Source organism: Pan troglodytes, chromosome 11, assembly GCF_028858775.2.
Source record: "Pan troglodytes isolate AG18354 chromosome 11, NHGRI_mPanTro3-v2.0_pri, whole genome shotgun sequence".
Taxonomy (NCBI): domain Eukaryota; kingdom Metazoa; phylum Chordata; class Mammalia; order Primates; family Hominidae; genus Pan; species Pan troglodytes.
Window position 1 is genome coordinate 79759268 of NC_072409.2, and position 27590 is coordinate 79786857.

Here is a 27590-nt window from a genome sequence, read left to right on the forward strand (position 1 = left end):
TGTGTTGCCCAGGCTGGTCTCAAACTCTTGGGCTCAAGCAATCTTCCTGCCTCAGCCCCCCAAAGTGCTGGGATTACAGGTGTGAGCCACTGTGCACGGCAGGAAGATGTCACTTTAGGAAGAAGCATGAATTATTTTTACCTGAAGTCTCAGTTTCCATTATATTATACCCTCACTACCATTTAACATGTATGGCAGAAGCATATAATTTAATTGACTTTTTGTATATTGCAGTTCAAAGATATATGGGGATGGAAATGCTGTTCCAAGGATTTTGAAGTTTCTCAAATCTATCGATCTTCAAGAGCCACTGCAAAAGAAATTCTGCTTTCCTCCTGTGAAGGAGAATATCTCTCAAGATATTGACCATATTCTTGAAACTCTAAGTGCCTTGGCCGTTGATCTCGGCGGGACGAACCTCCGAGTTGCAATAGTCAGCATGAAGGTAAAATAACTCCTAAACTCCTAACTTTATATCCCATATGAGCGATTGATTTTTTTTTAAGTATATATAGTTGGAAGGTAAGACTAGAAACATACACAAGAGCTTGTAATCATTTGCTGATAGTATTGACTTATGGATCCTTTACAATGTTTGTCTCACTATTTTACTGATCATTAACATTTCAAAGAAGTAAATTCTTTGGGAATCCAAGACGGTAGACTTGACAGCGGGAAGACCCCTTTAGGCATCAGATCGGGCTTTTGCCACCCAAAAGACCTGAAATTCTATACTTGGTAACAGCCTGGAGTGTGGAGTATGCTGATTACTATCACTGCCCAAGTGAGGGGTATCAGCAAATGGTGAAGGGAGCTGCCTCTTCTCTAGAATGTGATCAGTTGTGTGGATTTTCCATTTTGCATTTTTACAGTTCTGCTCTTTATTGAGTATAGCATACCTTCAATCTGTTAACCAAACCATCACCCAGTGTTGACAGGTGAGAGAACATTCATAAAAATAACAAACTGTTCATGTTAAAGTGATCTCTAATGACTTAGAATAAACCTACTAGAAAAATCTTTGTTTGAAATAGTGTGAGTGTATAAAGCTTCCAGAGACGATGAGAAATAGCAAAGATTTTAAATGTAAAGTTGTAGGAAATTTATTAATACCATTAGGTCAAATAAGGAAAGCAAAACAAAACATAATTTTCTCAAGAAAAGCCAAGAGGCCTCCCTTATAAATACTCTTTTAAAAACTAATAGAAGGCTGGATGCAGTGGCTTATGCCTGTAATCCCAGCACTTTGGGAAGTCCAGGTGGGCAGATCACTTAAGGTCAGGAGTTTCAGACCAGCTTGGACAACATGGTGAAACCCTGTTTCTACTAAAAATACAAAAAAAAAAAAAAAAAATTAGCTGGGCATGGTGGCAGGCACCTGTAATCCCAGCTACTTGGGAGGCTGAGGCAGGAGAATCGCTTGAACCCAGGAGGCGGAGATTACAGTGAGCCAAGATCGCACCACTGCACTCCAGCCTGGGCAACAGAGTGAGACTCCATCTCAAAAAACAAAACAAAAACTAATAGAAGAATAGTTTCTTAACAGAAAGATGATTTATTCCATATGAAAGGCCAACATCTTTTTCAATGGTGAAATTCTAGAGGCATTCCCATTGACATCAAGAAGAAAAGAAAGATGTTTTGTGCAGCATTATCTCACATAATTTTGGAAGTTATGAGGGAATAAAGGAAGGAATAGCAAAAATGGAGATTATTGATAGGGTAAAACAAAAAACATTATTAATAGACAAAAAAATGCTTGGCTCCCACCCTGGACTGGTTAAATTAGAGTCTCTGGGGTTGGGGGCCAGGCATCGCTCTTCGTTAAAAGCTGTCCAGGTGATTCTGATGCACAGCGAAGATTGAGAAGCACTACTCTAGATTTTTTATTCTCTTAATTTAAAAAAAATTTTTTTTAGAGACAAGGTCTTCCTATGTTTCCCAGACTGGACTCAAGGTCCTGGGCTTAAATGGTCCTCTGCCTCAGCCTCCCAAGTATAATAGCTAGGACCACAGGCACATGCCACTGTGCCCAGCTCTAGATGTATTTTTGTTTTTTGAGACTGAGTCTTGCTCTGTCGCCCAGGCTGGAGTGCAGTGGCGTGATCTCGGCTCACTGCAACCTCTGCCTCCCGGGCTCAAGTGATTTTTGTGCTTCAGCCTCCTGAGTAGATGGGACTACAGGCTTATGCCAGCATGCCTGGCTAATTTTTGTATTTTTTGTAGAGACAGTGGTTCACCATGTTGCCCAGGCTGGTCTTGAACTCCTGGGCTCAAGGGATCTGCCAGCCTCGACCTCCCAAAGTGCTGGGATTACAGGTGTGAGCGACCGTGCCTGACCTAGATTTATTTTTAATGACAATCCTAGTGACAGCTCTAACCCTGTATTTGAGATATAAAAATCCACTAATAACAAAATAATATAAGTGGAAAGAGAGATCTTATTCAGAACAACAACAAAAACTCCTAAGAATAACTGAAACCAGGAACGATGTAATCTATATAAAGAAAATTCTAAAACTTTACTGTAAGACATAAAGCCTTGAAAAAAATGCCCTGGATGGAAGTGCTGATTATTTTTAAGATGTCAGTGTTTTCCCAATTTGATTTATAAGATCAACATAATCTAGTAAATATTTCAATGGTATTTGTTTTACATTTAGTAAAATTATTGTAAATCACAGTGGAATTTCTCAAAGTTTAACATTAAAAGTACAAAAGTCAGTTGTGCAAAGAAAAAATATAAAGACAAGTAATCAGGAGGGACTATCCCTGTTTGGTATTAAAACATATCAAAAAGCACAGTAATTTGTTTTATTTTTTTGAGACAGGGTTTCACTCTGTCGCCCAGACTGGAGTGCAGTGGTGTGATCTCGGCTCACTGCAACCTCTGCTTCCTGGGTTCAAGCGATTCTCCAGCCTCAGCCTCTCAAGTAGCTGAGACTACAGGCGTGTGCCACCACGCCCAGCTAATTTTTGTATTTTTTATAGAGATGGGATTTCCTCTTATTGCGCAGGCTGGTCTTGAACTCCTGAGGTCAAAGTGATCTACCTGCCTCGGCCTCTCAAAGTGCTGGGATTACAGGCGTGAGCCACCACGGCCGGCCATACAATAATTTAAACAATGTGGTATTTCTGCCAGCCAGGATGGAAATTTACCCTAAGGAAATAGAGTATCCAGACCATCACTGAATTTAGTTACAGGAGATGATTAAAGCTCAGCTACTTAGTTGCCTCAGTGTTTTTTTGTTTTTGTTTTTGAGAAAGGGTCTCACTCTGTTGCCCAGGCTGGAGTGCAGTGGCGTGATCTCAGCTCACCGCAGCCTGAACTTCCCAGGCTCAAGAAATCCTCCCAGCTTAGCCTCCCAAGTAGTTGGGACTACAGGCATGTGCCAACATGCCTGGCTAATTTTTTGTAGAGAGGAGGTCTCACTGTACCTCCCAGGCTGGTTTTAAACTCCTGGGCCCAAGCGATTCTCCCGCCTTGGCCTCCCAAAGTGCCGGGATTACAGGCGTGAGCCACTATGCCCGGTCACCTCAGTAAGCAAGAAAGTTTTGTCAACCTGAAAGAGTAAACTATGGTCTTTTAATGAACTAGGCTCAAATTAGCGAACATTGAACTTAAGCTTAAGAAAGGGGCCCAGCCGGGGGCAGTGGCTCACGCCTGTAATCCCAGCACTTTGGGAGGCCGAGGCGGGCGGATTGCTTGAGGTCAGGAGTTTGAGACCAGCCTGGGCAGCATGGTGAAACCCCATCTCTACTAAAAATACAAAAATTAGCTGGGCGTGGTGGCAGGCACCTGTAATCCCAGCTACTTGGGAAGCTGAGGAAGGAGAATCGCCTGAACCTGGGAGGTGGAGGTTGCAGTGAGCTGAGATCGCGCCATAGCACTCCAGCCTGGGCAACAGAGCGAGAGGCCATCTCAAAAAAAAAAAAAAGAGAGAGGGGCCCATCTTGCTACCTGTGGAGTTGTCATTGCTTCAACAGCCCCATATTAGGACAGATTACAGGAACTACTTGAGCTTATCCCAGGGCTGGCCCAAGCCAGGCAGTGGGTCCTTCCCCAAGCAGTCATCTAAGACTGCGGGGCCATCCTATAGCAGTGTCTGATTTGTGATGAAAAAGATCACAACACTCACAATATGCTGCTTAGCTAAGACCAATGAGACAGAACTTGTTGTTTTCTCTTTTAGGGTGAAATAGTTAAGAAGTATACTCAGTTCAATCCTAAAACCTATGAAGAGAGGATTAATTTAATCCTACAGATGTGTGTGGAAGCTGCAGCAGAAGCTGTAAAACTGAACTGCAGAATTTTGGGAGTAGGTAAGATTGTAAATTATAAATCCAAGAAATGCTCATTTTAATGTACAAAATTTACTAAGTTGTGATGCATGCCTGAGCATCAAGTCAGTGTCTGCCCTGTGCATAGATGGCTCTAGGTGCTGTCTGTGGGCCCCAAGCATGGGGACTTCCTGGGACACCAACAAGCATTAGGAGAGAAGCACTGACAGTTCTAGAAATCTTTAAGGTGCTATGGCTTTAATTCACAACTGTCTAATATTTCCTTGCAGTCCTTGGTAACGTTTGTCTTGGGAGATCTGGGGTGAATGAATCTGTGTTCTTAAGACAAGAAAGTCAGCACACTTTCCTGAGATTGCTCATCAGCATTATTTCCTTGTGTTTGTGGTGGAGCGCAGGCATTTCCACAGGTGGCCGTGTAAATCCTCGGGAAGGAATTGTGCTGCATTCAACCAAACTGATCCAAGAGTGGAACTCTGTGGACCTTAGGACCCCCCTTTCTGACACTTTGCATCTCCCTGTGTGGGTAGACAATGATGGCAACTGTGCTGCCCTGGCGGAAAGGAAATTTGGCCAAGGAAAGGGACTGGAAAACTTTGTTACACTTATCACAGGCACAGGTAAGAGGGGTAGGGGGAGGTTGGTTCAGGAGCTAGAATGTATATTGGAGCATGTCTTCAACATGGTCAGGTGGTTACAACTCTGCCTTAGCCTTCACTTCCTGCATGACTAGAGCCTGAAGGTGAGCCACATGTGGCCTTTTCTGAGCATGTGCCCAGCCTTAGACATGCCTGTGGCCTTCTAAATTCCAGGAACTTGTCAGAGCTATTCAAAGCTCTTATTTCCCAGAGCTTCTCATTTCCCAGCTTTTCCTCCCAGTCTTTTTGGTTAGTGTGTTGGATGCCCCAGCTGTTATCCTTTGCCCTAGACAGCACAGACTAATACATTTTACCTTGAAATGTTTTTGATAAACATCCTTCATGTAACCCCCTCAGCACTGGGATAGTTCCTAGTTAGTTGAGATGAAAGCAGGCCCTTTGAGGTGGTCCTCCAGGGAGGTGACAGGCAGGTCAAAACAAACAACCACAATTTTTTGAAAATAAGTTCGTCCTGCCCCGTCAGGTACTGGTATCCATTACTGTTTCTGTACACCAGTACTGGGAGTGTGGACTGTTGTTCAAGGTCACCACCAAGCTGGAGAGTGGGTGATGGGACCAGGGTAGGTTACAACACCAGAAAGTTCTCTTATCAAGATTCAGCTGGTTTTGTTTTGTTTTTAGACAGGGTCTCACCATGTTGCCCAGGCTGGTCTTAAACTGCTGGGCTTGAGGGATCCTCCTGCCTTGGTCTCCCAAAGTGCTGGGATTACAGGCATGACCCACTGCACCTGGCCCTGGTTTTTGTTTTTCTTTTTTAAATTAAGCATTCCTCTGTTTGTTGCAAACTTTGGTTAGTTTCCAGAGTTCCAAAAAGGTTGATTCTGACATTTTTACCAGTTTTTTCCTCGCTTTAGTGGCATAATGGACCTTTGGAGTTCCCTGCTCTGTCATTTTTTTATGACATCCCAATTTGTTACTTTTGTTTTTTTACTCTATTTTATTTTTGTTGTATATATTTTAAGTGTATAACTTGATTTTTAAATGAGGAAACAGACTTAGCTAATAAGCGGTTAAGCCAGCATCTGATACAGATATGTCTAACTTCAAAACTTGTATGTGCTTAAACTCTACATTACACCACTATCCCTTTAAGCTCATGTACTTATTTATTTATTTATTTAGAGAGTGAGTCTCACTCTGTCACCCAGGCTGGAGTGTAGTGGCGCAATCTCAGCTCACTGCCTCCCAGACTCAAGTGATTCCCCTGCCTCAGCCTCCCAAATGGCTGAGATTACAGGAATGTGCCACCACACCCGGCTAATTTCTGTATTTTTAGTAGAGACAAGGTTTCACCATGTTGGTCAGGCTGGTCTTGAACTCCTGGCTTCAGGTGATCTGCCTGCCTCAGCCTCCCAAAGTGCTGGGATTACAGGGGTGAGCCACCACACCCAGCCTAAGCTCATGTACTTTAGCTCATGCTCATCCTCTTTTAGTTCCAGACACAGTTTTAGCAAACTTGGATACCATTTCCTGGCTCAGAGCAGTGACTAAGCTGTAAATCAGAGGGCTAGGGGTTGAGGAATAAGTGCCCAAGAAGTGACAGATGGCAAGACAACCCTTAAAAGCAGAGCCTTCTCAGGCACAATACCCTTTACTCCTTTGTAACTGCTAAACGCCATAACAAAAGACAGTCACTGATATTTATAATTATTGAATCACAGATTTTTAGACATGGCGGCATCAAAAAAGGCAAAATCATTATTTCATATTTTCTGCTTCAGGAAGCAGGTAGTGTGTGATACATTTTAAAAGACTTATCTTGGGTATTCCTCAGAGCAGAGCCTGAGACAAGGATTTAGGTACAGGTATGGTTTTTTGGAGGTGACCACAAGAAGCAGGAGGGTGAGTGGGAAGAATGAAGCAGAGCAGGAAGAAAGCCATTAAGGATATATTAACATTATTGAAGTTGACTTGAGGGCAAAGGGGGCTGAACTCCACCAGCACCTCCTAAGAAGCCTGCAGAACAGCATCCAGAATTGTCCTGTGGATCTGCTGGCTCCTGCCTTGCCTCGGTTGCAGGTTGCCCCTGGGTGCTGTGCCTGCGTGGCTGAGTAGGCTCTTGCTTCAGTGTTGGAGAAAGCCTTGGTGCAGAAAGATGGACAGTGTGTGCTGGGCCAGGGGGTCTGCTACCCACAAGGTGGGCATGCATTTTCGCTGCACTGTCCCCACAGCTGTGTTTGAAATCACAGTGACCCAAGCAGATGGGTCACAGGGCATCAGAGGATCTGCTAAAAACATTTCCATCCAAAATGCTGCCAGAGAATGCTTTGATGCCTAGTGGGCTTCAGCTGTCTAGAGAAGTATCTACAGACCCTCACATGCCAAAGCTCTGCTAAATAGATGAGGCGTTGTGATATCATAGTTTTGTTTCAGGTAAAGCACCCTCAGTGATTTCTATCCCTCGCTGTAGGAATCGGTGGTGGAATTATCCATCAGCATGAATTGATCCACGGAAGCTCCTTCTGTGCTGCAGAACTGGGCCACCTTGTTGTGTCTCTGGATGGGCCTGATTGTTCCTGTGGAAGCCATGGGTGCATTGAAGCATACGCCTCTGGAATGGCCTTGCAGAGGGAGGCAAAAAAGCTCCATGATGGTTGGTGTCCCTCTCTCGAGGAATTAAGTAACCAAATAGTAGACAAGTACTTCAAAGTGGAAATTCCAAAGACAGCTGAACACTGAAGCCAGAAGTTTCCCCCTTTTCACTTCTTAGGGAAAGAGCAGGGCTCCCTCGCACTAAAACTGCACAGTCTTCTTGGCTGACCCATATTGCCACTCTTCCTCCCCAGGGGTGGTGGTGGACAGAGGTCTAGAGTTCCAAGACAGCAGGGAAGATTTCCTTCAGTTTTGTTTTCTCAGCCAGTATCACAGGGAGGGTACTTAATACACATTTTAATGAAGAAATAAATGGACAAAACATGTTATGTATATATCACACATACATGCACTGTATGTGTAGTATATTTGTGCTTCATACATAAAAACAGTGTAGATTTTTGGCCCCCAAAACCAATTTGTGAGCATATGCTGAAGGAAAAGAGATGGGGAATGGAGGCCGAGAGTGCAGGAGAGAAGCGTATAGAGCCCTACAGTAGGGTTCTGAAGAGGTGGGAAGAGATGAGCTGCAAAGCCAGGCAGAGGGTCCACGAGAGGGCATGGCGAGCCGAGATGATGGGTGTATGGGACAGGAAGCAAAAAGGTAGGGGATCACTGCCTGGTGGTGCCCCCTATGAGAGAGGTAAGAAGTATGCTCGTCTGTTGGCAGTGGGGGTAGAAGGACTGGGAAGGTGGTGAAGGTATAGAAAAGCACAGTCAGACAGAATGGGTGAGAGCTGTGAGGGCCCAGGGGAGACAGGAGACCACCAGTTGATGTCTAGGTAGCAGTTTGCACAGCTGGGGATTTTTCTCCTTCAGGATCCAGATATTCTAGCAGATTAGTAGGAGGCAGATTGATCTGAGTTGGTGACGGGCAGAAGACAAGGACTATAGATAACCACAGAAATACCTGCTGCTTATTGAGCATTTACTGTGGCCAGCACTTAACTAAATACTTTATGTCCATGATCTCATTCCGTTCCTCAAATAACCCTGCCAGGGGAGGCACTACTGGCCTCATCTTCTAGGAAGGAGGAATGTGTAGAGGTGAGGTGACAGGCATGGGGTCATGCAGCTGGGAGTGGCAGAGCTGGCACTGACCCCAGGCCTGTGTCTGTTCCTCAGCCACTGTGCCTCGCTGCCATAGAATGTGTGGCGCTGGCAGATGGCACAGCATTGTGTCTGGGATGAGTAAGGAAGGAGTGAATGTGGGAGGAGGGTGATAATTTGGAGAAAAGAACACTTCAAAGACTGTCTGCTACTGGAAGTGAGAAGTGAGGGAGCCAGAGGGGTAGGAGGCTGTCGTTAGACTTGAGGTTTTTCCAGGAAGATAGGTTCTGGGTTATGTACAACCAATTAGCAAGAGGGTAGCAAAGGCTTTAGGGGCAGTGTATAGAGATGTTTGTGAACGATAAGCTTTGCAATTGTGAAAAGAAAACACCGTCTTCCCATGTAGGGGCTTGCTTTCCACAGGCCCAGTGGTGAGCTTGGCCTCCCCACAGCTCATTAGTGACTGCTTTTCCTTCTCACTCTGTTCAGAGGACCTGCTCTTGGTGGAAGGGATGTCAGTGCCAAAAGATGAGGCCGTGGGTGCGCTCCATCTCATCCAAGCTGCGAAACTTGGCAATGCGAAGGCCCAGAGCATCCTAAGAACAGGTGAGCATGTGGCTGCAGGTGGCTGTGCTGCAGGGGGTGGCCTCAGATATCATATGGCCCAGCCCGGCCCCAGAAGAGACCCTGCTTCCCTAGGGACAGGTGCTTTGCAGTGTCTGTTCAGAGGTTTCTTTCCTAATTACTCAGAGGTAAAAAGGGAATTGCATTCAAGGTATTTGGCAGCATTGCCTTTTTCAGCAGGTGGTTGGTTTGGTTTGACAACTATAAAAATGCTCCTTTCATTTTACAGGAAATTTAGAGAAATATAGGACAGTTGTAAGAAAAAATATCACTTAGTTTTCCCATTTGGAGGTATCAACTATTAATATTTCCTTCGAGTCTTTCTATTCATTTTTTTGCCTAGTGGAGATGATGTGGTACACCCAGCTTTTTCCACTTGAGGCTGTCACATGATCATTTTCTCATATTAAGAATCAACCGTGAACTGCTTTTAAAACACTGCCTCCCACTGCATGCCGTGGATGTTCTTTAACATTTCTGCTGCTGGCTCTTTTCTGCCTTCCTCTTTGGTATTTTGATTTTGGCTTCTCTCAGAAACTCATTTTAATTTTTGTCTCCCTATAGCTGGAACAGCTTTGGGTCTTGGGGTTGTGAACATCCTCCATACCATGAATCCCTCCCTTGTGATCCTCTCCGGAGTCCTGGCCAGTCACTATATCCACATTGTCAAAGACGTCATTCGCCAGCAGGCCTTGTCCTCCGTGCAGGACGTGGATGTGGTGGTTTCGGATTTGGTTGACCCCGCCCTGCTGGGTGCTGCCAGCATGGTTCTGGACTACACAACACGCAGGATCTACTAGACCTCCAGGAACAGACATGGACCTTCTCTCCAGAGCTCCTGAGTGGAATCAAGTTCTTGTCTTTAGGATGACCGTTTCTTAACAATCAAATCTGGTATTGAACTGCAGGTGACTTTGGCAGAGAAATGTTTTCACTTTTGGTCTCCTCTTCCAGAGTCACCTTTCCCCACTCCTATTTTTGTAGATGCTATTCTTTCTGATGTCTTCTTACTAGGGGTCATTTTAGCTCAAACCCTGTAAGTTGCAGTCACAATTTTCTGTGCCAAAGTAGCTACAATAATAGAGAGGAAGCCTTCTTAGAACTCTGCTTACTAATGTATTAATACCACTGAGACCTTCAGGCCTTGCCTGGGATATCACTTCATCCTGAAGTTTGCATTAATAATCCTTCCAGGCCGGGCACAGTGGCTCACGCCTGTAATCCCAGCACTTTGGGAGGCCGAGGCGGGCGGATCACGAGGTCAGGAGATCGAGACCATCCTGGCTAACATGGTGAAACATGGTGAAACCCCGTCTCTACTAAAAATACAAAAAATTAGCTGGGTGTGGTGGCGGGTCCCAGCTACTCGGGAGGCTGAGGCAGGAGAATGGCATGAACCAGGGAGGCGGAGCTGGCAGTGAACTGAGACCGCACCACTGCACTCCAGCCTGGGTGACAGAGCAAGACTCCATCTCAAAAATAATAATAATAAATAATAATAATAATAATAACAATAATAATCCTTCCAGCTGGGTGCAGTGGCTCACGCCTGTAATCCCAACATTTTGGGAGGCCGAGATGGGCGGATCACCTGAGGTCAGGAGTTCAAGACCAGCCTGGCCAACATGGTGAAACCCCATCTCTACTAAAATACAAAAATTAGCCGGGCGTGGTGGCATGTGCCTGTAGTCCCAGCTACTCGGGAGGCTGAGGCAGGAGAATTGCTTGAACCCGGGAGGCGGAGGTTGCAGTGAGCCGAGATCATGCCACTGCACTCCACCCTGGGTGACAGAGCGAGACTCCGTCTACACACACACACACACACACACACACACAAATCCTTCCTCCTCTAACCCCAAACTAAGATCACAGAAGGTGATCCAGTCAGAGAAGAGAGGGAAATCTTACCAGGAAGGGCTTAAGTACACTTTTTTAAAACAGCTTTATTGTTTTTAAAGCCTACAATTTGATAAGCCTTGACATATGTATACCTGTGAAAGCATCACCACAATCAAGACATTGGACATATCTATCACTCCCCCATCTCAGATATCCCCCCTAATCCTGGATACCATTTGTTGAAAGATGTTATTACTCTAGCTGAACTTACAAGAGACTTTAGACCAGGGATCTAAATTACAGTGGCCTTAGTAACCTTGTCCTTATCTTCTTAGGACAGCTGAGAAGCCACTGGGACTTAGAGCCTTTAAAAGGAGATTAACTGTCCCAAAAGGATCTTTGCTACTGACCAGCAGACACTTCTTCCTTCAGTAGCCTTTCATACTGTGTTGAGTAACACCCTAGGGTGTCCATTAAAGTTTTGAGTTTTACCTAGAGCCCAGAGCCATGAATCAGGATTCTGTCTACATGATTCGTGTTTTCATTGGTGTCAAAATACAAAAGCCAAAGTTCTGGCTATGAATTGTTAACTTGGAAGAAATACTAACTGCCACCACTTATTAAGTGCCTACTGTGTGCCAGGCTCTGAACTAGGTGCTTCATATACATTATCCTAAATTCTCTCAACATATGAGGTAGGTGTTTTAATTTTTATTTTATAGAACTTGGTGTGTTTGACTGTTAAGCTATGGGGCTAGAGAGAGGGTTTGATCCCAGGTCCCTCTGTGCTTTTTCTGCTGAGCCACACAACCTCTCATTTCAAAAACACTTTCAAAATGCTAACATATTCTAATTCACTCTAGGCCACCAAAAACTTTAATACTAATATCTGATTTGTAAATGACTTAATGTATCCTTGACCCTATCAGCTGAATGTAATCAAATATTCCTCTCTGCTGTGAAATTTTACCAGTATAGTATTTGGTCTAGTGACAGGTGTTCTACTTTTTTGAGACGGGTCTCACTCTGTCACCCAGGCTGGAGTGCAGTGGCTCAATGCAACCTCCGCCCCCCAAGTTCAAGTGATTCTCCTGCCTCAGCCTCTTGAGTAGCTGGGATTACAGGCACATGCACCACGCCCGGCTGATTTTTTTTTGTATTTTTAGTAGACAGGGTTTCACCATGTTGGCCAGGCTGGTCTGGAACTCCTGACCTCAGGTGATCCGCCCGCCTCTGCCTCCCAAAGTGCTGGGATTACAGGTGTAAGCCATCACACCTGGCCCTAGTGACAGGTTTTTATGGGTACTTTTAGATGATCTAAAAAATCATGTGCATATATCTTTCAGATTTTTATTTTGGGAAAATGAAGGTTTCTACAACATATTGTTTCAGTGTTCAAATAAACTGAAGGAATCAACATTACATTTGAACTATATCCTTCCTAGTGGGTTAGTGTGAAAAAGAGTTTGGCTGATTCCTAAAACTCTGCCAGCCCTGCAGTAATCTCCAGGGCCTGGTTATTGTTCAGACATTCCATGGTGATTCCTGGGAAGGAAGCTTGGCTGCTCAGTTTCTGAGTCTGGGGTGAGATAATGTTCTGGGAAGGGACATCTGTTCTTTGGTGTAATCTCTCATGGTGAAATCTGCTCTGTACATCAGACAATTGCATTGCTACCAAGTTTCATACCAAATATTTGAAAGGATGGTATTGAATCTAAAACCAAATATTAGTTTTTATTAAACTCATGGGAAGGCTAATATATTCCAACATAAATTATTACATATGGTTAAGTAATTGCATGTTAATTTATTTTAATGTAAATATTTGTTACTGTTCTGAGCCAAATTCTAAAGAAAAAATAAATACATTTCCTTGTTGAAATCCTGTTGTATTTTGTTTTGTTCGTAACTCATTAGCCAAAAGCATTTTCCTTCCCAGAAGAGATTTAATTGTTGCACTGCTTACGTTTTGAAGGTTATATAACTTCCTTAAGGCCTCTAATATCATTGCTTTCTTAACCAAAAAAAGTCTATTAATAGAAAGCATGGCTGGGCATGGTGCCTCATGCCTGTAATCCCAGCACTTTGGGAGGCTGAGGCAGAAAGATTGCTTGAACCCTAGAGTTCGAGACCAGCCTGGGCAACATGCCAAATCCCCATCTCTACAAAACAATACAAAAAAAATTAGCCAGGCATGGTGCAGTCTCAGCTACTCAGGAGGCTGAGGTGGGAGGATCACCTGAGCCCGGGAAGTGGAGGCTGCAGTTAGTTATGATCATGCCATTGCACTCTAGCCTGGGCGACACAGTGAGACCCTGTCTCAAAAACAACAAAAACAAAACATTGCTATATATAACAACATTGAAAATTTGGCATAAAAAAGCAAAGTAGCCCCCAAGAAAGAGGTTTGAAACTAAGTGTTAAGCATTTACTGAGTCCCTAGACACACTCCCTCTTTTTATGAGGCCCCATGTGGGTCTCATACAGGCATTAGAAACAATCCCAAATTACTATTGCTGTGTAACCTCAAAACTGAAGAGCTTAAAACAACAGTAATTGTTTCACGTCGTGGTTTCTGTGGGTCAGGATTTGGGAAAGGCTCAAACTTGACAGCTGTAGCTCAAGAGTATCCTGCACTTGTAGTTGTCAGCTGGAATAGCACGAGGCTGGCTGGCCAGGCATCTCCCAATGTGTGTGGTTACAAGGTCTCTCAGGTGGCCTCTCTTTGTGGGCTAGTTTGGGCTTCCTCACCACATGGGTAGCTTCAAAGGTAGAATTTTTTATGAGGCGGCTCAGGGCCACCAGCTAGTTGTTCCAACAAATCAACCATCAGCAGCACTGCCTTTTATGACCTAGCCTTGGAAGTCATCCCAGCATCACTTTTGTCACATTATTCAGTCACCTCTCCATCTAGAGAATGTCACAGATTTTGTTGACATTTAAAATTGCCACCTCCCACCTCAAGAAGCCCAGCTGGTGTGGGAGGCAAGACTGGTCCAGACGATGGCACCAAGACTACCAAAAATAAGCTGTCCCAGGTAGATGGCCATGGGAGTTCAGGGGAAGGGGGGTGGCCTTTGAACTAGTTCTTAAATTGCATTTTGACATTTGGAATGGGATGAGCAGGTCCCGTAGGAACAAAAGTCTGAGAACAATGATTGCTTGATTGTAATCAGATTTGACTAACGGGGGAGGAATAAGCAGAGGCCAGAAATGTGGGCCAAGTCAAGGAAAGCCCAACTAAGCTTGGAAACGGGGAGGTAGCAGGAAAAGTAATGAAAGCTCCTTCCAGCCAAAAATAATTAACATTGAAGAGATAGTGGCCTTTCCTTCTTGGCAATGGCAACACCTAACCCCCATCCTGAGCATAGTATTACACTTTACCTCAATCTCCAGTTTGGAAGTACCAGGTAGTTATAAGCAGATTACTGAAATATAGCTTTAATAATTGCTTGGAACATCACCTAAAACGAGCCAGGTACTATGCCAGGTTCTGAAGGCAGATAATGAACTTACTGGTGTCTGAACAAAGCACGGGCTCCTGGAAACACCTGTGGTAGATCAGCATGGTCCAGTGCAGCTTTCTGCGACCATGGACATGTTCTATAACCTGTGCTATCCAATTCGAGTGCCACCTAACCACATATGGCTACTGAGCACATGAGTTGTGACTAAGACTAGAAATGTATTTTAAATTCATTTAAATAGCCACATGGGCCTGGTGAATACTGCATTGGACAGCACAGGTCTAGAAGGATTTGACAAGAGAAATATGAACCAAGTGCTTGGGATGGCACAGAACCCAACATGTGCTACAGGACTCAACAGTAATGGGGCTAGCCACACATGAATGCCGTCCTGACTCAGGCTTACTGGCCGGATCCAAAGGAGTCAAGGTCCTACTAGAGTCTACGTGCCCCACAGACTCCTGCCGAAATATACTATCCAAGACCCTAAACTGAGGGACACTGGCAAGCAAGAGCCCATCTGGGAGAAAACGACTAGGTTGGTGAGAGGATTCACAGCTGTGTCTTAGGTAGATAATGAGGGGGTTAACCTTCAGCCACTAAACTCCCTTCTCAAATTAAAATTTCCACAGGATCCCACTCTAGATCCCGGTGCTATCTTAGTTCAAGGCAGGGCTGTGTGCCCAGTGGCTGTGCCTCCTCAGCCCTAGAAATTTCAAGGAAATTCCTCCTGGAAATTCCTTCCAACCTCACTCCAAACTACAACACATCTTGAGGTCAATAAAGAAGCTTCACATAATACAGTTTGAAACAGAAATTTATTCTCAGAATAATGCACAGAAGCACAGGTTGAGGCTACTCTTGGGAAGCTTCCCTCCCCTTCCTCTTCCTCCTCTCCCTCCTCTCTGAATGCCAGGGAGAACACAGTTGAAGGAAGGAAACATGCAATCACAAACAATGAACAACTCTAAAGACAAAAAGGTTTGGTCCAAAAGAACTCAACATAATTAATCCAATGACTGTGAAGAGCTTCACTGAGTAGGATTAAGATATTGCAGATGTAGTGTTTCCACAGGGTGGCTCTTCAGTGCACCAGCGGGGCCTGCTTGAGGGAGATGAGGACTGAGCGCATGCGGGAGACATCTTTGGCCTGCTTGCTAGACTTGGGGTTAAAGTCACACAGCCGGGCCACCCGTTCCCACTCAGTGCCTGGGGACGACTCGTCAATGTCATTTACAAAGGCTTCTTCTGCTGCCCTGGAAGCAACAACAAAATATGTTGGTTTATGTAGAACCCCCTTTGAGCAACCTGGTGGCTGCCTTGCTACACAAGCAACTGCCTATTTGTCCCTTTCTTAATGACATTCTGGCTTTCCCAAGATAACAGCCCCTGGCCCAGGTCAGACTCAGGTAGACACGTAGCTGGCTCTCCTAGGCACAGGGTGCCCAGACCGCTGTGTAAAATGTTGGAATACAGGTGTTTGGTTCAAGGCTCACTATGTCTCTCTGTCTGTCTCTGCTCCTGTGGAGCATTAATAAAACAAGTCCTTAGCCAGCTACACACTGCTTTTATTAATAAGAACAAAGCAGCAGGCTGATCAAGAACTTGAGTAGTTTATGCTGGGCTGTACTGAATTTCAAGGAAATTTAGAGACTTCTAAAAAGCCCACAGATCATTGCACAATAGCCTCTAGATTTATTCCTAAGGCTGGAGAGAAACGGGGCAGATCAAAAGGAATTCAAGACAAAGCTCCCATGCTAGCAAGCACTAGAGACTAAAGCCATTCTGGAAGGGGGTTTGTTAGGACATTCTCCAGTTCAGCCAAAAGTTTGCCATTTTCCCTCCAGCCAGGTGCCTTGGGGCCACTCAGGGCACACTGGCAGGAGAGCCAACGTGAGTTGCTTTTTGGCAGGATGCTGCTCCAACATTCTTTCACATCAAGGTCAGCCCACCCCCAGTTCGGAATTAACTGGTGGGAGCTACAGCCGGAAAGGACAGCGGTAAGACACACTATATTCATCTACTCCAACAAGCATCACGGGCAAAGCAAAAGCAATGGAGATGACTGGTCTGTGGGGACGGAGGGGTGGCACTATCACAGGGATGGCTGTGGCAAACACCGCTGAAGCCCAGAGCCACTACAACACTGCGACTTCATGGCACACACAGTTAGGGGCAGTGAGAAAGGTTTACTTAACTGTTCTAGGCTGTAGCAAGGATGGTTTATGTTTGTGCTTAAAGGTGAAGAGAAGAAAAGAAACGAGAGAAACTTTAAGTCAGATATAGAAAATGAGAATGAGCTCAATGCAGATGGTCAGTAAGCTGGACATGCCCCTGCCACTCTATCTGTGCTTGGGGACGTGCAGCTGGCTTTGCTGGCCACCCAGCTGCCCAGCAAAACCAGACTCGACCTTTCCAGTCTCCATTTCTACTCCAGAGAGAATGTGCAGAAATCAAATCAAACACCACCTGTAAGTCCAGCATTTCACAAGTCTCACTGCAAATGCATCTGGGGGCCCAGGAAACCCAGTTCTGTCTTCTAAGGGGATGAACATCTCAAGGTCATAGGCCCTGAGAGGCTCTACAGACCTGAGCTCATCGCCCACCTTCCACAGGTTCCTCTCCTCTTCCATTCCACCCTTACTTCTCATGTAAAGCCAGCCCTAATTTTTAAGGAGGAGACAATGAGAACTGTTTCCAACTCTTCAGCAATACTGCTTTGATAAAAGAAATCCTTAAAAAAAAGAAAAAAGAAAAAAAGAAAAAAAAAAGAATAAGAAAAACACCTTCTCCAGAGAAGATGCAGGTTTCTTTTAGGGGGGTCAGGGGGAGAAGCCCAAGTGGCCCGTATCAAGACACTTTGACTATCCTGATCTCAAAGCTGGGGGCTTCCCTGTGCTAGGAGACAGGACATCAGAAGCTGACCACTAAATAGCAATTTCTGACATGCAAGACCACAGAGGAACAATTATAGACACCTACTGGAGACAACCCCCTCTGCTCTGGACTCTTCTGCCTGAGGGAGAGGCAAACGACCCCACATTGTTTGAATGAACCAAGTATGGAAAATGCTGCCCCACAGCTCTGATTTTGGCAATGCAAGGTGCTGCTGCTCACTGGCTCCTAACCTCCTGGGACTGCCACCTGCTCCCAGGTGGGGAAACCTCCTTCCCACCTGAGGCAGGCAGGCAACAGGGCATGGCAGCAGTGATGGCAGCCAAGAGCAAGAGAGCAGAGTTCCCCCGAGCCTCAAACCCTTCCCAGATAAGATCGCAAATGACACATTTTGAAAGCAAGTTAGCTTTCTTCCCTCCAAAACCCCAAATATGAAAAATGGCCATCAGAGGATGCAGGGAGTCACAAATCTGGAAGATTCATCAACAAATCATACCCCGCTTATCAATTCTTAGGCAGCCCCCAAAGTGCCAATTTGAAATAATTTAAAAAGCAAAGCAACTTGTGACATAAAAGGAGCATTAACTCTAAACAAAAGTAGAAAGAATCAGATGTAGAAAAAGGAATTAGTTTTGCAACATACACATAACCAATCACGTCAGCGAAGGGTTGTTTGTAGAAAGCTTCATCTGCCACCCTAGACAGCAAGAGGTCCAAAAGGCAGGCAAGCAGGCAGGAAAAAAGAGAGAACATTGAGAAGCAGAAACATCTAAAATCCACAATTGAGGTACAACTGTGCTCTGAGGAGCTGCTCCCAAGGCTCCTTCCTAACCCCCGTGAGGCTTCCAGCGCTGGAGACTTCAGCAGGCCTGGTTTCCCGCTGGCCTTCCCACGTGGGGACTGCTCCACGACAGAGCAAGCACTGCCAACTTCATCCCTTTGGCTCACCCCAGCAACACGGGCATTTATTAAGCACCCAATCATGGACTAAGCCCTTTCACATACATTATGTTGATTCAATCCTTAACTGTTAACAACCTATGACTGTTCTCACCCCCACTGTACAGATGAGGTAACTGAGGCTTAGAGATGAACAACTTGCTCAGCTACACCACAGTGGCAGCATTCAGGACTCACAACCAAGGCAGCCTGGCCCTAAGTCCAGGGCTCTTTCTACTGTATAGTCATGCTTCTTCCCTGCTGTATGTGCCCAGAAAGCCACGCCACCTTCCTGTTTCAGTTAATGTCACTGGGCAGGAATGCTGCCAGACACCAGATGCGCTAGGACCCAAAGCCAGTTTTATCTTGGATTATCTAACTACTGCTTCCCCACACTGTCTGGGTGGGATACACTTCCAGAATCCTGGGAACACATATGGTCATTTTAAAATCTCAACCTTACAGGAAAAAACGGCTGGAGGTGAGTGGTCTGGTGGGAAGAACACTGGACTAGGATCCTGGCCCTGGCTTCTGTTGTTCCTGAATATGGCTCTCTCTCTACTCAAGAAGCGGGTACAGTTTCTGAATATTTTTATACCAGACTCAATTGGCTTTGATAAGGTGCAGCCCAGAATCCAGAACTTCATCCCTTCTTAACTCTCAACATGGCAGGGCTCTCAGACAGGAAGGAGGGGGCAGACTGGGTGGATAAATTTTGACAGCAGGGGCCAGGCTGGCTTTGACTCTGTTGTCCTCGACTGACTCCCTGGGCTCTGCCAGCCCACTCTTCTCCACTGTGGCTGGACGTGGAACCTCCCTCATGGAGTCTTACCCTGTCCTTTGTCAAGTCGATTTGGGGTGGGCAAGGGGAAAGACATTTTTCAAGGATAATCATGCCTGGTCATTAAGCTAACCTCACATACTTATTTGAAGGCAAATTCTAGTAATTTTAAGTTAATTTTTAAGCTCACACATGCCCTTCCTTCTTTCCCATTTTGTTTTATACACAGGAGGTGTTTTGTGGAAATTTAAAGAAAGCAAAAAGAGCAGGCTGATTGTAACTTAAAGTGACTCAGCAGGAAAACAGAGTTGTTTGTGGGCAGAATGAGTGGGAGGAAAAGGCAAGGCAGGCTGGCTTATAAACCCATAACCCTTTTAGTTTACACAAAGGACTAAACCTGATCGATTTCAACTTGGGTTTCCCTCCACAAGAAGGGTAGAGGTTTCATGACTCCTGTCAAATCATCACTAAGACAACAAAAGTTTGAATGTCAGGCTCTTGCTCCTTTGCAGCTAGCCCAAGACCAAAGAGCTCCTCAGTGACAAGCACATCCCCTGTCAAGGTTGCAGGCCCAGAACAAACAGAAAATCAGACACACACACAGGTGGCCCTCTGCTTATTTGTCCTTCGCTTGAAAGTAGCAATCCTCAGCCAAGGCAGGAAGGGGCTCAGGGAGGCTTAGGAGAGGGGAGGGAAGAGGAATACCTGACCTAGGACAAGCTCTGGAGGCACGAATACAATGCAGAACTTCATTCCATAAACAGCCTCAAAGTGGGCACAGAAAAAAATGTTTGCCATCTCTGAGAACTGTGGGTTCCCCAAACCTTCTCAAGCCTTGAAAGAGCTGACAAGCACAAGTGCTACCTGTAATAGGGGAAATGTTCTGGGGTTGTTCTTGATGAGCAAACTCATCCAGCTGCAGGAGTCAGTCACTGCTCTGGCTGGCTGGCTATGAAAAGGAAATTCTTTTCCATGGCTGTCACTGAATAATTCACAGCTCTTGTACTGTGACACTTAGGCCTCAACTTGGGATAAAAGAAGGGAGATGCAGTCTGGGGACTGACAATAGAGTACAGCACACCCACCCCCAGTGCAGTGCCAGGCACGACGTGCTCCTAGTGCTTTGGTGACCCAGTGGTGAGGCAGCTGGAAGGCAGGAGGCCTGAGGATGCTCTCACAATTAACTGGATGCCCTTCCTGTCTCCGACTTTCCTCTTTCAAACTTCTCATCTTTCTGCCTTATCTCTCGGGTCCCCTTAACATCCAGCTACTGCAGAAGTCACCCAGAGAGAATCATACTTGCTTGAAATCAGCACCCCGTTTTCTTTTTTCTTTTCTTTTTTTCAGACTGAGTCTCGCTCTGTCGCCCAGGCTGGAGTGCAGTGGCGCAATCTCAGCTCACTGCAACCTCTGCCTCCCGGGTTCTAGTGATTCTCCTGCCTCAGACTCCCGAGTTGCTGGGATTACAGGCACACACCACCACACCCAGTTAATTTTCGCATTTTTAGTAGAGATGGGGTTTCACCATGTTGGGCAGGCTGGTCTCAAACTCCTGACCTCAAGTGATCTGCCCGCCTCAGCCTCCCAATGTGCTGGAATTACAGGTGTTGAGTCACGGTGTCCGGCCCCCATTTTCTTTTCTAAAAATATTCACTCTTTACCCATAGACAGATAACAAGGATGAATTACTTTATACATCTAAATGGGACCTATTCCTTTGAACTCTAAAGTTTAGAGTCAAACATGGATGGAGAGGGGGAGTAGTCAGCAATATAAAAATCTCCAGGGGAGGGTGTAGACCCTTGGAAGAAGTCCCCCAAAGTGACTCTCAAATGGCTCCCACCTCCAACCAGTGAAGAATCACTGGAATAAACTGTAAAAACCATCTCTTCTGTCCTAGAGCCCTGGTGACAATGGCTAGTGTGCCGCTAGCGTTATGCTCTCAGAGTCAGCCCTGTGCTGCAAGGTTCCCACAAGGCAAGTGACCTGCTTCCTAAGCAGCTCTACATTCTCAGTGAGCGGTGGGGAAGTTCCTTCTCTCTGGAACTTAAGAGGTTCATCTGTGAGACCAGCTTACCCAGCATTCTACAGTTCCAAGTACAGAAAGGTACCAAGGCCCAAATTCAATGCCTGGAGGGACTAAACTTTTAAGACTGAGCTCCTAAAAACAGGTGTCATGGCCAGGCACGGTGGCTCACGCCTGTAATCCCAGCACTTTGGGAGGCCAAGGAAGGCAGATCACGAGGTCAGGAGATTGAGACCATCCTGGCTAACACAGTGAAACCCTGTTTCTACTAAAAACAGAAAAAAATTAGCTGGGCATGGTGGCGGGCACCTGTAGTCCCAGCTACTCGGGAGGCTGAGGCAGGAGAATGGCGTGAATCCAGGAGGTGGAGCTTGCAGTGAGCCGAGATCGCACCACCGCACTCCAGCCTGGGCGACAGAGCAAGACTCCATCTCAAAAAAAAAAAACAAAAAAAAAAAAACAGGTGTCATTACTCCCTCTGAGAACAACGGATTCTGTATACAGAGAATATCCCTTTCTTGACAGTTCAGCAAAACTTCCTTGAAAAAAATTTCTGCAACAGAAAGGCTGTTACCAACATATTCATTATCTAAGTTTGAAAACTTGTGTTAAGTTCTTGACGCATCACAGACCCAGAGCGGGGAGGGTCGGCACGGCTACAGTACTTCAGACTAAACTTAAGTGCTGGGGTCGCAGGCTGGGGGAGTTCTCAGGGCTCGCAGGGTGCTTGCACACAGTCCCCACTCAGCTTTACCGATCTGAACTTCCACCTGGGAGAAAATCATCTTGAGGGAGCAGAGGACACAGGAGCCTGGACCTGTCAGCACCACCTACTGACCACAGGCTCCACAACAGCCCCACGTAGCTGATGGAAGCCATCACCACTGGCAACCCAGCCTGCACACCAGAGAGCAGTCCCACAGAACTCCACATGGAACCTGACAGGCACTCCTTGAGCACACCGCCCCCAGAGGAAAGTGACCAGGACACAGGCTCAAGCCGGAATCCAATGAGCTGAAGGGCTGCTAGCATATAAAAGAGAGTCCAACTGCTCTGTCATACTGGACCCACAATAGCACTGGCTGGCTGGCAAAGCCGTTAGCTCTCTCTCCTGCCACATCTCTGTCTAACAGAGCTGCCAGAGACAAGGGCACTTAACCCAACCTGCTTCCTGCCTCTGCATACGAGAACCCAAGGCTCTACCCTGAAAATTAAAAATATCCCCAGGCTCGGTCTGGCCCGTTTATACACTGAAGTGAATGGATTGACTATTCAGTGAAAGTTGGGCTCTGAACCTGCCTGCCCTGAGGGAAGCAACACCACATATCCTCTCTTTGCTGCTTCCAAGAAGGGCTCTAAGTGTAGGGCATTAAAGCCCAGCTGCTGGTGAGTAGTGATATGAGAATGAAAGCGTTTTTCTCCTCACAACTCCTTAACCATCAGTAACTAAATAAAATCTATTTCAAACAGAACATTTTTAAGAAGTCAATTCGAGACTTTTTAAGGCACAAATAAGTACCCACAGAACCCTCAATTCTAAAATAATCATGTTGGAACATCCTTGGCTGCCTAACTACAAAGCACATATTCCTGCCAACGGACCCCTTCATGAAGTGGCTTTCAGGGGGCAGGGCTATATTGAGGAGACTCAACATGACCAAGTCTATAATCATATCCAAAGTAACTAGATCTGGGTGTATTCATGACACCCAGCTTTCGTTTCAGGGTTCCATGAAAAGTAACTTTTCCCTTGGCTGAATCACACCATTACAGGTTATGCATATTAACCAAACTCTCAGAGAGCTAAGCTCACTACAATTGGGATGGCTAAACAATAGGGTGAATTATGCTCACAAGACCCGAGAGACTTGCAACCTGTTTCAAGCACTTTCTTTAAAAACTGCAGACATTTCACACTAAAGGAGGCAGAAGCCAAAAACCTAGACTGGATGCTGAGAATGGATTTGATTCAATTTTGGAAAACAAAGTGTGCTACAACCACCACGGACTGACCTGTTGTTTGCTTTTGTTTTCTGTAGCTGCTCGTCCTGTCTTGCATACCATTCTTCTAGCTCCTTTATTGCCTTTTCTTTCCACTCTGCTTCTTGCTTCCGAGAATTGGCATCTTTGAAGGGAGAGAAGAGAAAGACAATACAATTGAGGCAAAGTGCAAACTGAAGTTCATCAGTTTATTTTGGTCTTACTGAACTTGTGGTGGGTGCAGGTCCATGTCTGTGTGCCTGTTGGGGGAGTAGAGAGGGGAAGATAAACTTCTGTTTTCTCTGTTTGCACAACCAACTCTGATTTCAGTGCTTCTATTCCTGCCTGGTCTTTCCCACAGTCCTATTCCTGGTCTTATCCCAGTCCACTGACATCTTAGTGGGTCATTAGTTTTGTTTTGTCTTGTTTTGGGCAGAGCAAAAGAGAAGGGTGTATGTGGAAATACTGACTTCTATTATTAATAGGAAAAAAGCCTTCTGGGCACCAATTGGGGGAGAAACAATTATAGATGATTCTTTACCAATGCTGCCAATATTAGTTCATAGTAGGGTATTCATCTTAATCGTTTACCTCTTCTCCCAAACTAGTCCATATTCCAGGTTTGACAATGGTTTTGTGGAACACAAGGTGGCACTCTCATAACTAAATATGGTAGAAGCACTTCTGTGAGGCAGGGTGCTATTAGGACAATTACCAAAGGTAGAGATGATTCAGGAACCAGAGAATGATAGAACACAGAATATTAGCACTAAAGAGGACCACAAAGCATCTACTCCTACTTGGTCTGCAGTGTGTTTGTGGCAGAGCCAGGGCAGAGCTACAAAAGAAACTCCACTGGAGAGAAGTGCAGGGGGTAGAGGTATGGGATCATTGTTAACAGTTAACCTAAAGGTTCTAGAAATGACAGCAAGAAAATGCATACCTAGCAGGTTTGCTAGATTGGATTCTCAAACATGAAACATGAAGTTTCTGAGGACTAAATATGGTTTTCTCTAAGACACTAAGCTGAAGAGACATACATCAGTAGATAGTGAGAGATAAAGAAATACATGCCGGCTGCTTGTGGTGGCTCACGCCTGTAATCCCAACACTTTGGGAGGCCGAGGCAGGTGGATCATCTGAGGTTAGGAGTTTGAGACCAGCCTGGCCAACATGGTAAAATCCTGTCTCTACTAAAAATACAAAAAATTAGCTGGATGTGGTGGTGCATGCCTATAATCCCAGCTACTGGGGATTACTGGGGAGGCTGAGGCAGGAGAATCGCTTGAATCTGGGAGGCAGAGGTTGCAGTGAGCTGAGATCGCACCACTGCACTCCAGCCTAGGCAACAAAGTGAGACTCTGTCTCAAAAAAGAAAAAAAAAAAAAAGAAACACATGTCATAGCTACTGAGGCAGCTGACACTTGAAGTTAACCTGATACTTCACTTTAAACAAGTTCTTCTGTCTGGCAGGTGTTTTATAGACATCTAACTCAATCTTTACAACAATCCCAAGAAGGTAAACTCTGATCCCATTTTCAGCAATGAGAAAAACTAAAGCTCAGAAAGTTTGAGTGAATTTCCTAAAGGTTATAGTAAGTGACAGAGCCAAGATTCAAACCCAGATCTGGCTGTAAAGCTTACACTTTGCTTACCTCATTATGCTTCCTCCAAAGGGAGGGACAGAAAGGGAGGCAAGCCTAGAAATAATCACAAAACGTGATCACCAGTGATCTGGACAGAGTTTTGAAAGTGCAGACCAAGAGCCCAAACTGTAATTAGTGTCTTTGAGAAGGAGAGTAGATAGCAGTAGCGGTGTCAAGTAACTACTAGAAGGGATGAAAAATGAAGTATTCTTGGGCATTTTTAGGGCCTTTGCAAGAAAGGTCTTACAGTAACAACCTGCAAAAGGCTGTGTGTAACTATAAGAAAAAGCCTAATAGCAGCTAGAAACTCCCCCAAGTTTCAGGTTAGTAGGAACGTTCATCTCGGTATCTAATTTGTCGGAAGGTGATCTGTCGTTCAGAAGAATCATTTTCTCAGATTTTTCACTGATGACTCTAAAGTATATACAGTAAACTTTTTTTTGTTTTGTTTGAGATAGGGTCTCGCTCTGTAGCCCAGGCTGTACTGCAGTAGTTCTATCACAGCTCACTGCAGCCTCAATCTCCCAGGCTCAAGTGATCCTCCCACCTCAATCTCCTAAGTAGCTGGGACCACAAGCGTGCACCACAACCCCCAGCTAATTTTTTTAGTAGAGATAGGGTCTCACTATGGTGCCCAGGCTGGTCTTGAACTCCTGAGCTCAAGTGATCCTCCCACCTCAGCCTCCTAAAGTGCTGGGATTACAGACCTGAGCCACACCACCCAGCCTCTACAGTAAACATCTAATACGTGTCTATCCATGGCATGAAGTACAGATGTGGAATGGAAGATTTAGCTATGCTGCAATGAGAAGCTGTGGGCTGGAAGTGCCATGTGACAATACCTAATTCAAAATGTAAGGCCCCCTTTTCAATCATGGTGAAATTACTTCCAAATAATTACCTTTTTGATTGGACAGTATTTTCTTTCAATGTATTTTGATGTTAACATTTACTATACATTAGGACTAAAATATAAAATTTATCTCTGAAAAATGAATTTAAATAAAAATGGTGACCTGCTGAACAGACTGTGGTTACTGCATAAAATAGTACATTTAAATTGGTCTTCTGGCTTTTGCAGCTTTAGTGCCACTGCAATACTAATTTAGAATTCTTCCCCTCAGAGGATGAAGAGGAAGAGTCCCCTTAGAGAGCAAAGCACATTCACAGGTGCCTTCCCTTCTGGCCACCCTTGTTACTGGTCAGAGAAAAGAAAATTACTTGAGAATGTAGCCAGCAGCTAGGCTGAAAACCACTGGCACCAGTTCTCTATTTTTAGCACCACGTGCTTTCTCACAGTTTTTGCAAGGAAAAAAGGTGAAATTGAAGGAACACCTTGTTCATGAACCAAGTGAATTCAATTCAGTTGGAATGCAAGGCCAAATGTTGTACTTCTCTCAAAAAAAGCACTTTGAATTAAGAAAACAGCTCATAAGAGTATTCCCCAAGTACCCAATTTCATAATTGAAAAATTAAATCTTTCCAGACACCAAAGTAGACTCTCTCCATGGAGAAGAAAAACTGCTAGAGCTTGGTAAAACAGAAAAGATAAATTTGGGTTCTGTAACATGAAAAATACTACAGCAGTACTAAGACCAGCTAAATCTTGCCTCTAAGCATACTCAAGAGACACAAAGAACAAGCAAGGACCAAAGCTGTTAGGACCTATTTTCATCTTCCTACAGCTCCACTGTCCAATATGGTAGCTACTAGCTACATGTGGCTACTTCAATGTAAATTTATTAAAATTAAAGAAAATTTAAAATTCAGTTTCTCAGTCACACTTGAACTGTGAAGCCACACTTCAAGTACTTAACAGTTACATGTGGTTAGTGGCTACCATACGAGACAGCACAGATACAGAATATTTCCACCAAAGAAATCACTAATGAATGGTGCTATAAAGGTTCAAATACTAAGTGTGTTCTTTGTTCTGAAAGCCACCTAAATTGGACTAGAGAGATAAAAGGACTAGAGAGATAAATGAGTTGGCACTAATTGGCTGTGTCATCTGGGTCATGTCCCTTCCTATTTCTGGGTGTCAGTTATCCCATCTGAAAAATAAGGACTCATGTTTTCACTAGTTCAACAGTTCCCAAGAGGGAATAATACTGCTGACGTTGTGGTTACATAGGAGAATGTCATTATTTCTAGGAGGTGTACATTGAAATATTTAGACACGAAGTATATGATGTCTTTATCTTAAAGTAGGTCAGCCAAAACAATTTGTGTGTATGTCTAAAACATATCATTTATATAAAGATAATCCATTAATTACTGAATCTGGGGGTGCACACGTTTATTTTCCTCCTTTCAATTGTTCTGTAAAGTTGAGAAAAGATGAATCTTAAAGTCAGCTGATTAAAAAAAGAAAAAGAAAAAACAAAGAAAAGGCCACAATGTGGATTATATCCTCACACTCTGCATACTTCTCCAATCCACCATGTACAGACACAAGTCTCCCCTGATCATGAACCAACAGGTGACACTCCTTGTACACATCTCTTTATCAAAGGCCAGGCTGTGTGGCTAGATGGCCACGCACATTAAATGTTTAGAAAGCAATGTGGCTGATGGGGATGGGTAGTGACTTTGAAGCAAGGCAGACTTCAGCTGAAATTGTGACTCTTACCATTCCTTAGCTGAATATTCCAAATACTTATTCTACCTCTCCTCCACTTTTCTTACCTGTAAAATTGTAAAACTTACCTTACAGAGATATTAAGGTAGGAAAAACAAATTGTACATTTTTTCCTAACATACCTCATTTTCCTCGTGTTACTTTAAATTCAT

At 44.8% G+C, this 27590-nt stretch overlaps 2 protein-coding genes and 1 long non-coding RNA gene across 15 annotated transcripts in view; 2 read left to right on the top strand and 1 right to left on the bottom strand.

The window, feature by feature from the left end:
• GNE (glucosamine (UDP-N-acetyl)-2-epimerase/N-acetylmannosamine kinase) overlaps positions 1 to 12945 on the top strand; it is a 62225-nt gene extending 49280 nt beyond the window's left edge. For all 5 annotated transcript variants that reach the window (XM_003312073.5, XM_063788600.1, XM_520577.8 and 2 more), the window contains 6 exons: positions 235 to 445; positions 4194 to 4323; positions 4698 to 4919; positions 7369 to 7551; positions 9090 to 9206; positions 9789 to 12945. In XM_003312073.5, coding sequence (XP_003312121.1) covers positions 235 to 445; positions 4194 to 4323; positions 4698 to 4919; positions 7369 to 7551; positions 9090 to 9206; positions 9789 to 10024 — 1099 coding nt within the window. In that variant the 3' untranslated portion in view covers positions 10025 to 12945. The remainder of the gene's footprint in view (positions 1 to 234; positions 446 to 4193; positions 4324 to 4697; positions 4920 to 7368; positions 7552 to 9089; positions 9207 to 9788) is intronic.
• Positions 1 to 27590, bottom strand: part of CLTA (clathrin light chain A) — a 113616-nt gene that overhangs the window by 77100 nt on the left and 8926 nt on the right. For 4 of the 9 annotated variants that reach the window (XR_010148937.1, XR_008537027.2, XR_010148938.1 and 1 more), the window contains exon 4: positions 23185 to 23296. Coding sequence is in view for 6 of the 9 variants with exons in the window: in XM_063788601.1 (XP_063644671.1) it covers positions 23185 to 23296 (112 nt within the window). In the remaining 3 variants the exon portion in view is untranslated. Of the gene's footprint in view, positions 1 to 15329; positions 15787 to 16728; positions 16765 to 18068; positions 18123 to 23184; positions 23297 to 27590 lie in introns of those variants that run through there. The other 5 variants (XM_003312077.7, XM_054658036.1, XM_001168687.7 and 2 more) reach the window with 4 other exon arrangements.
• LOC134807743 (uncharacterized) lies at positions 13986 to 23172 on the top strand. The gene is made up of 3 exons (XR_010148939.1): positions 13986 to 14101; positions 18830 to 18937; positions 21046 to 23172. It is a non-coding gene; the product is annotated as an uncharacterized LOC134807743 (long non-coding RNA).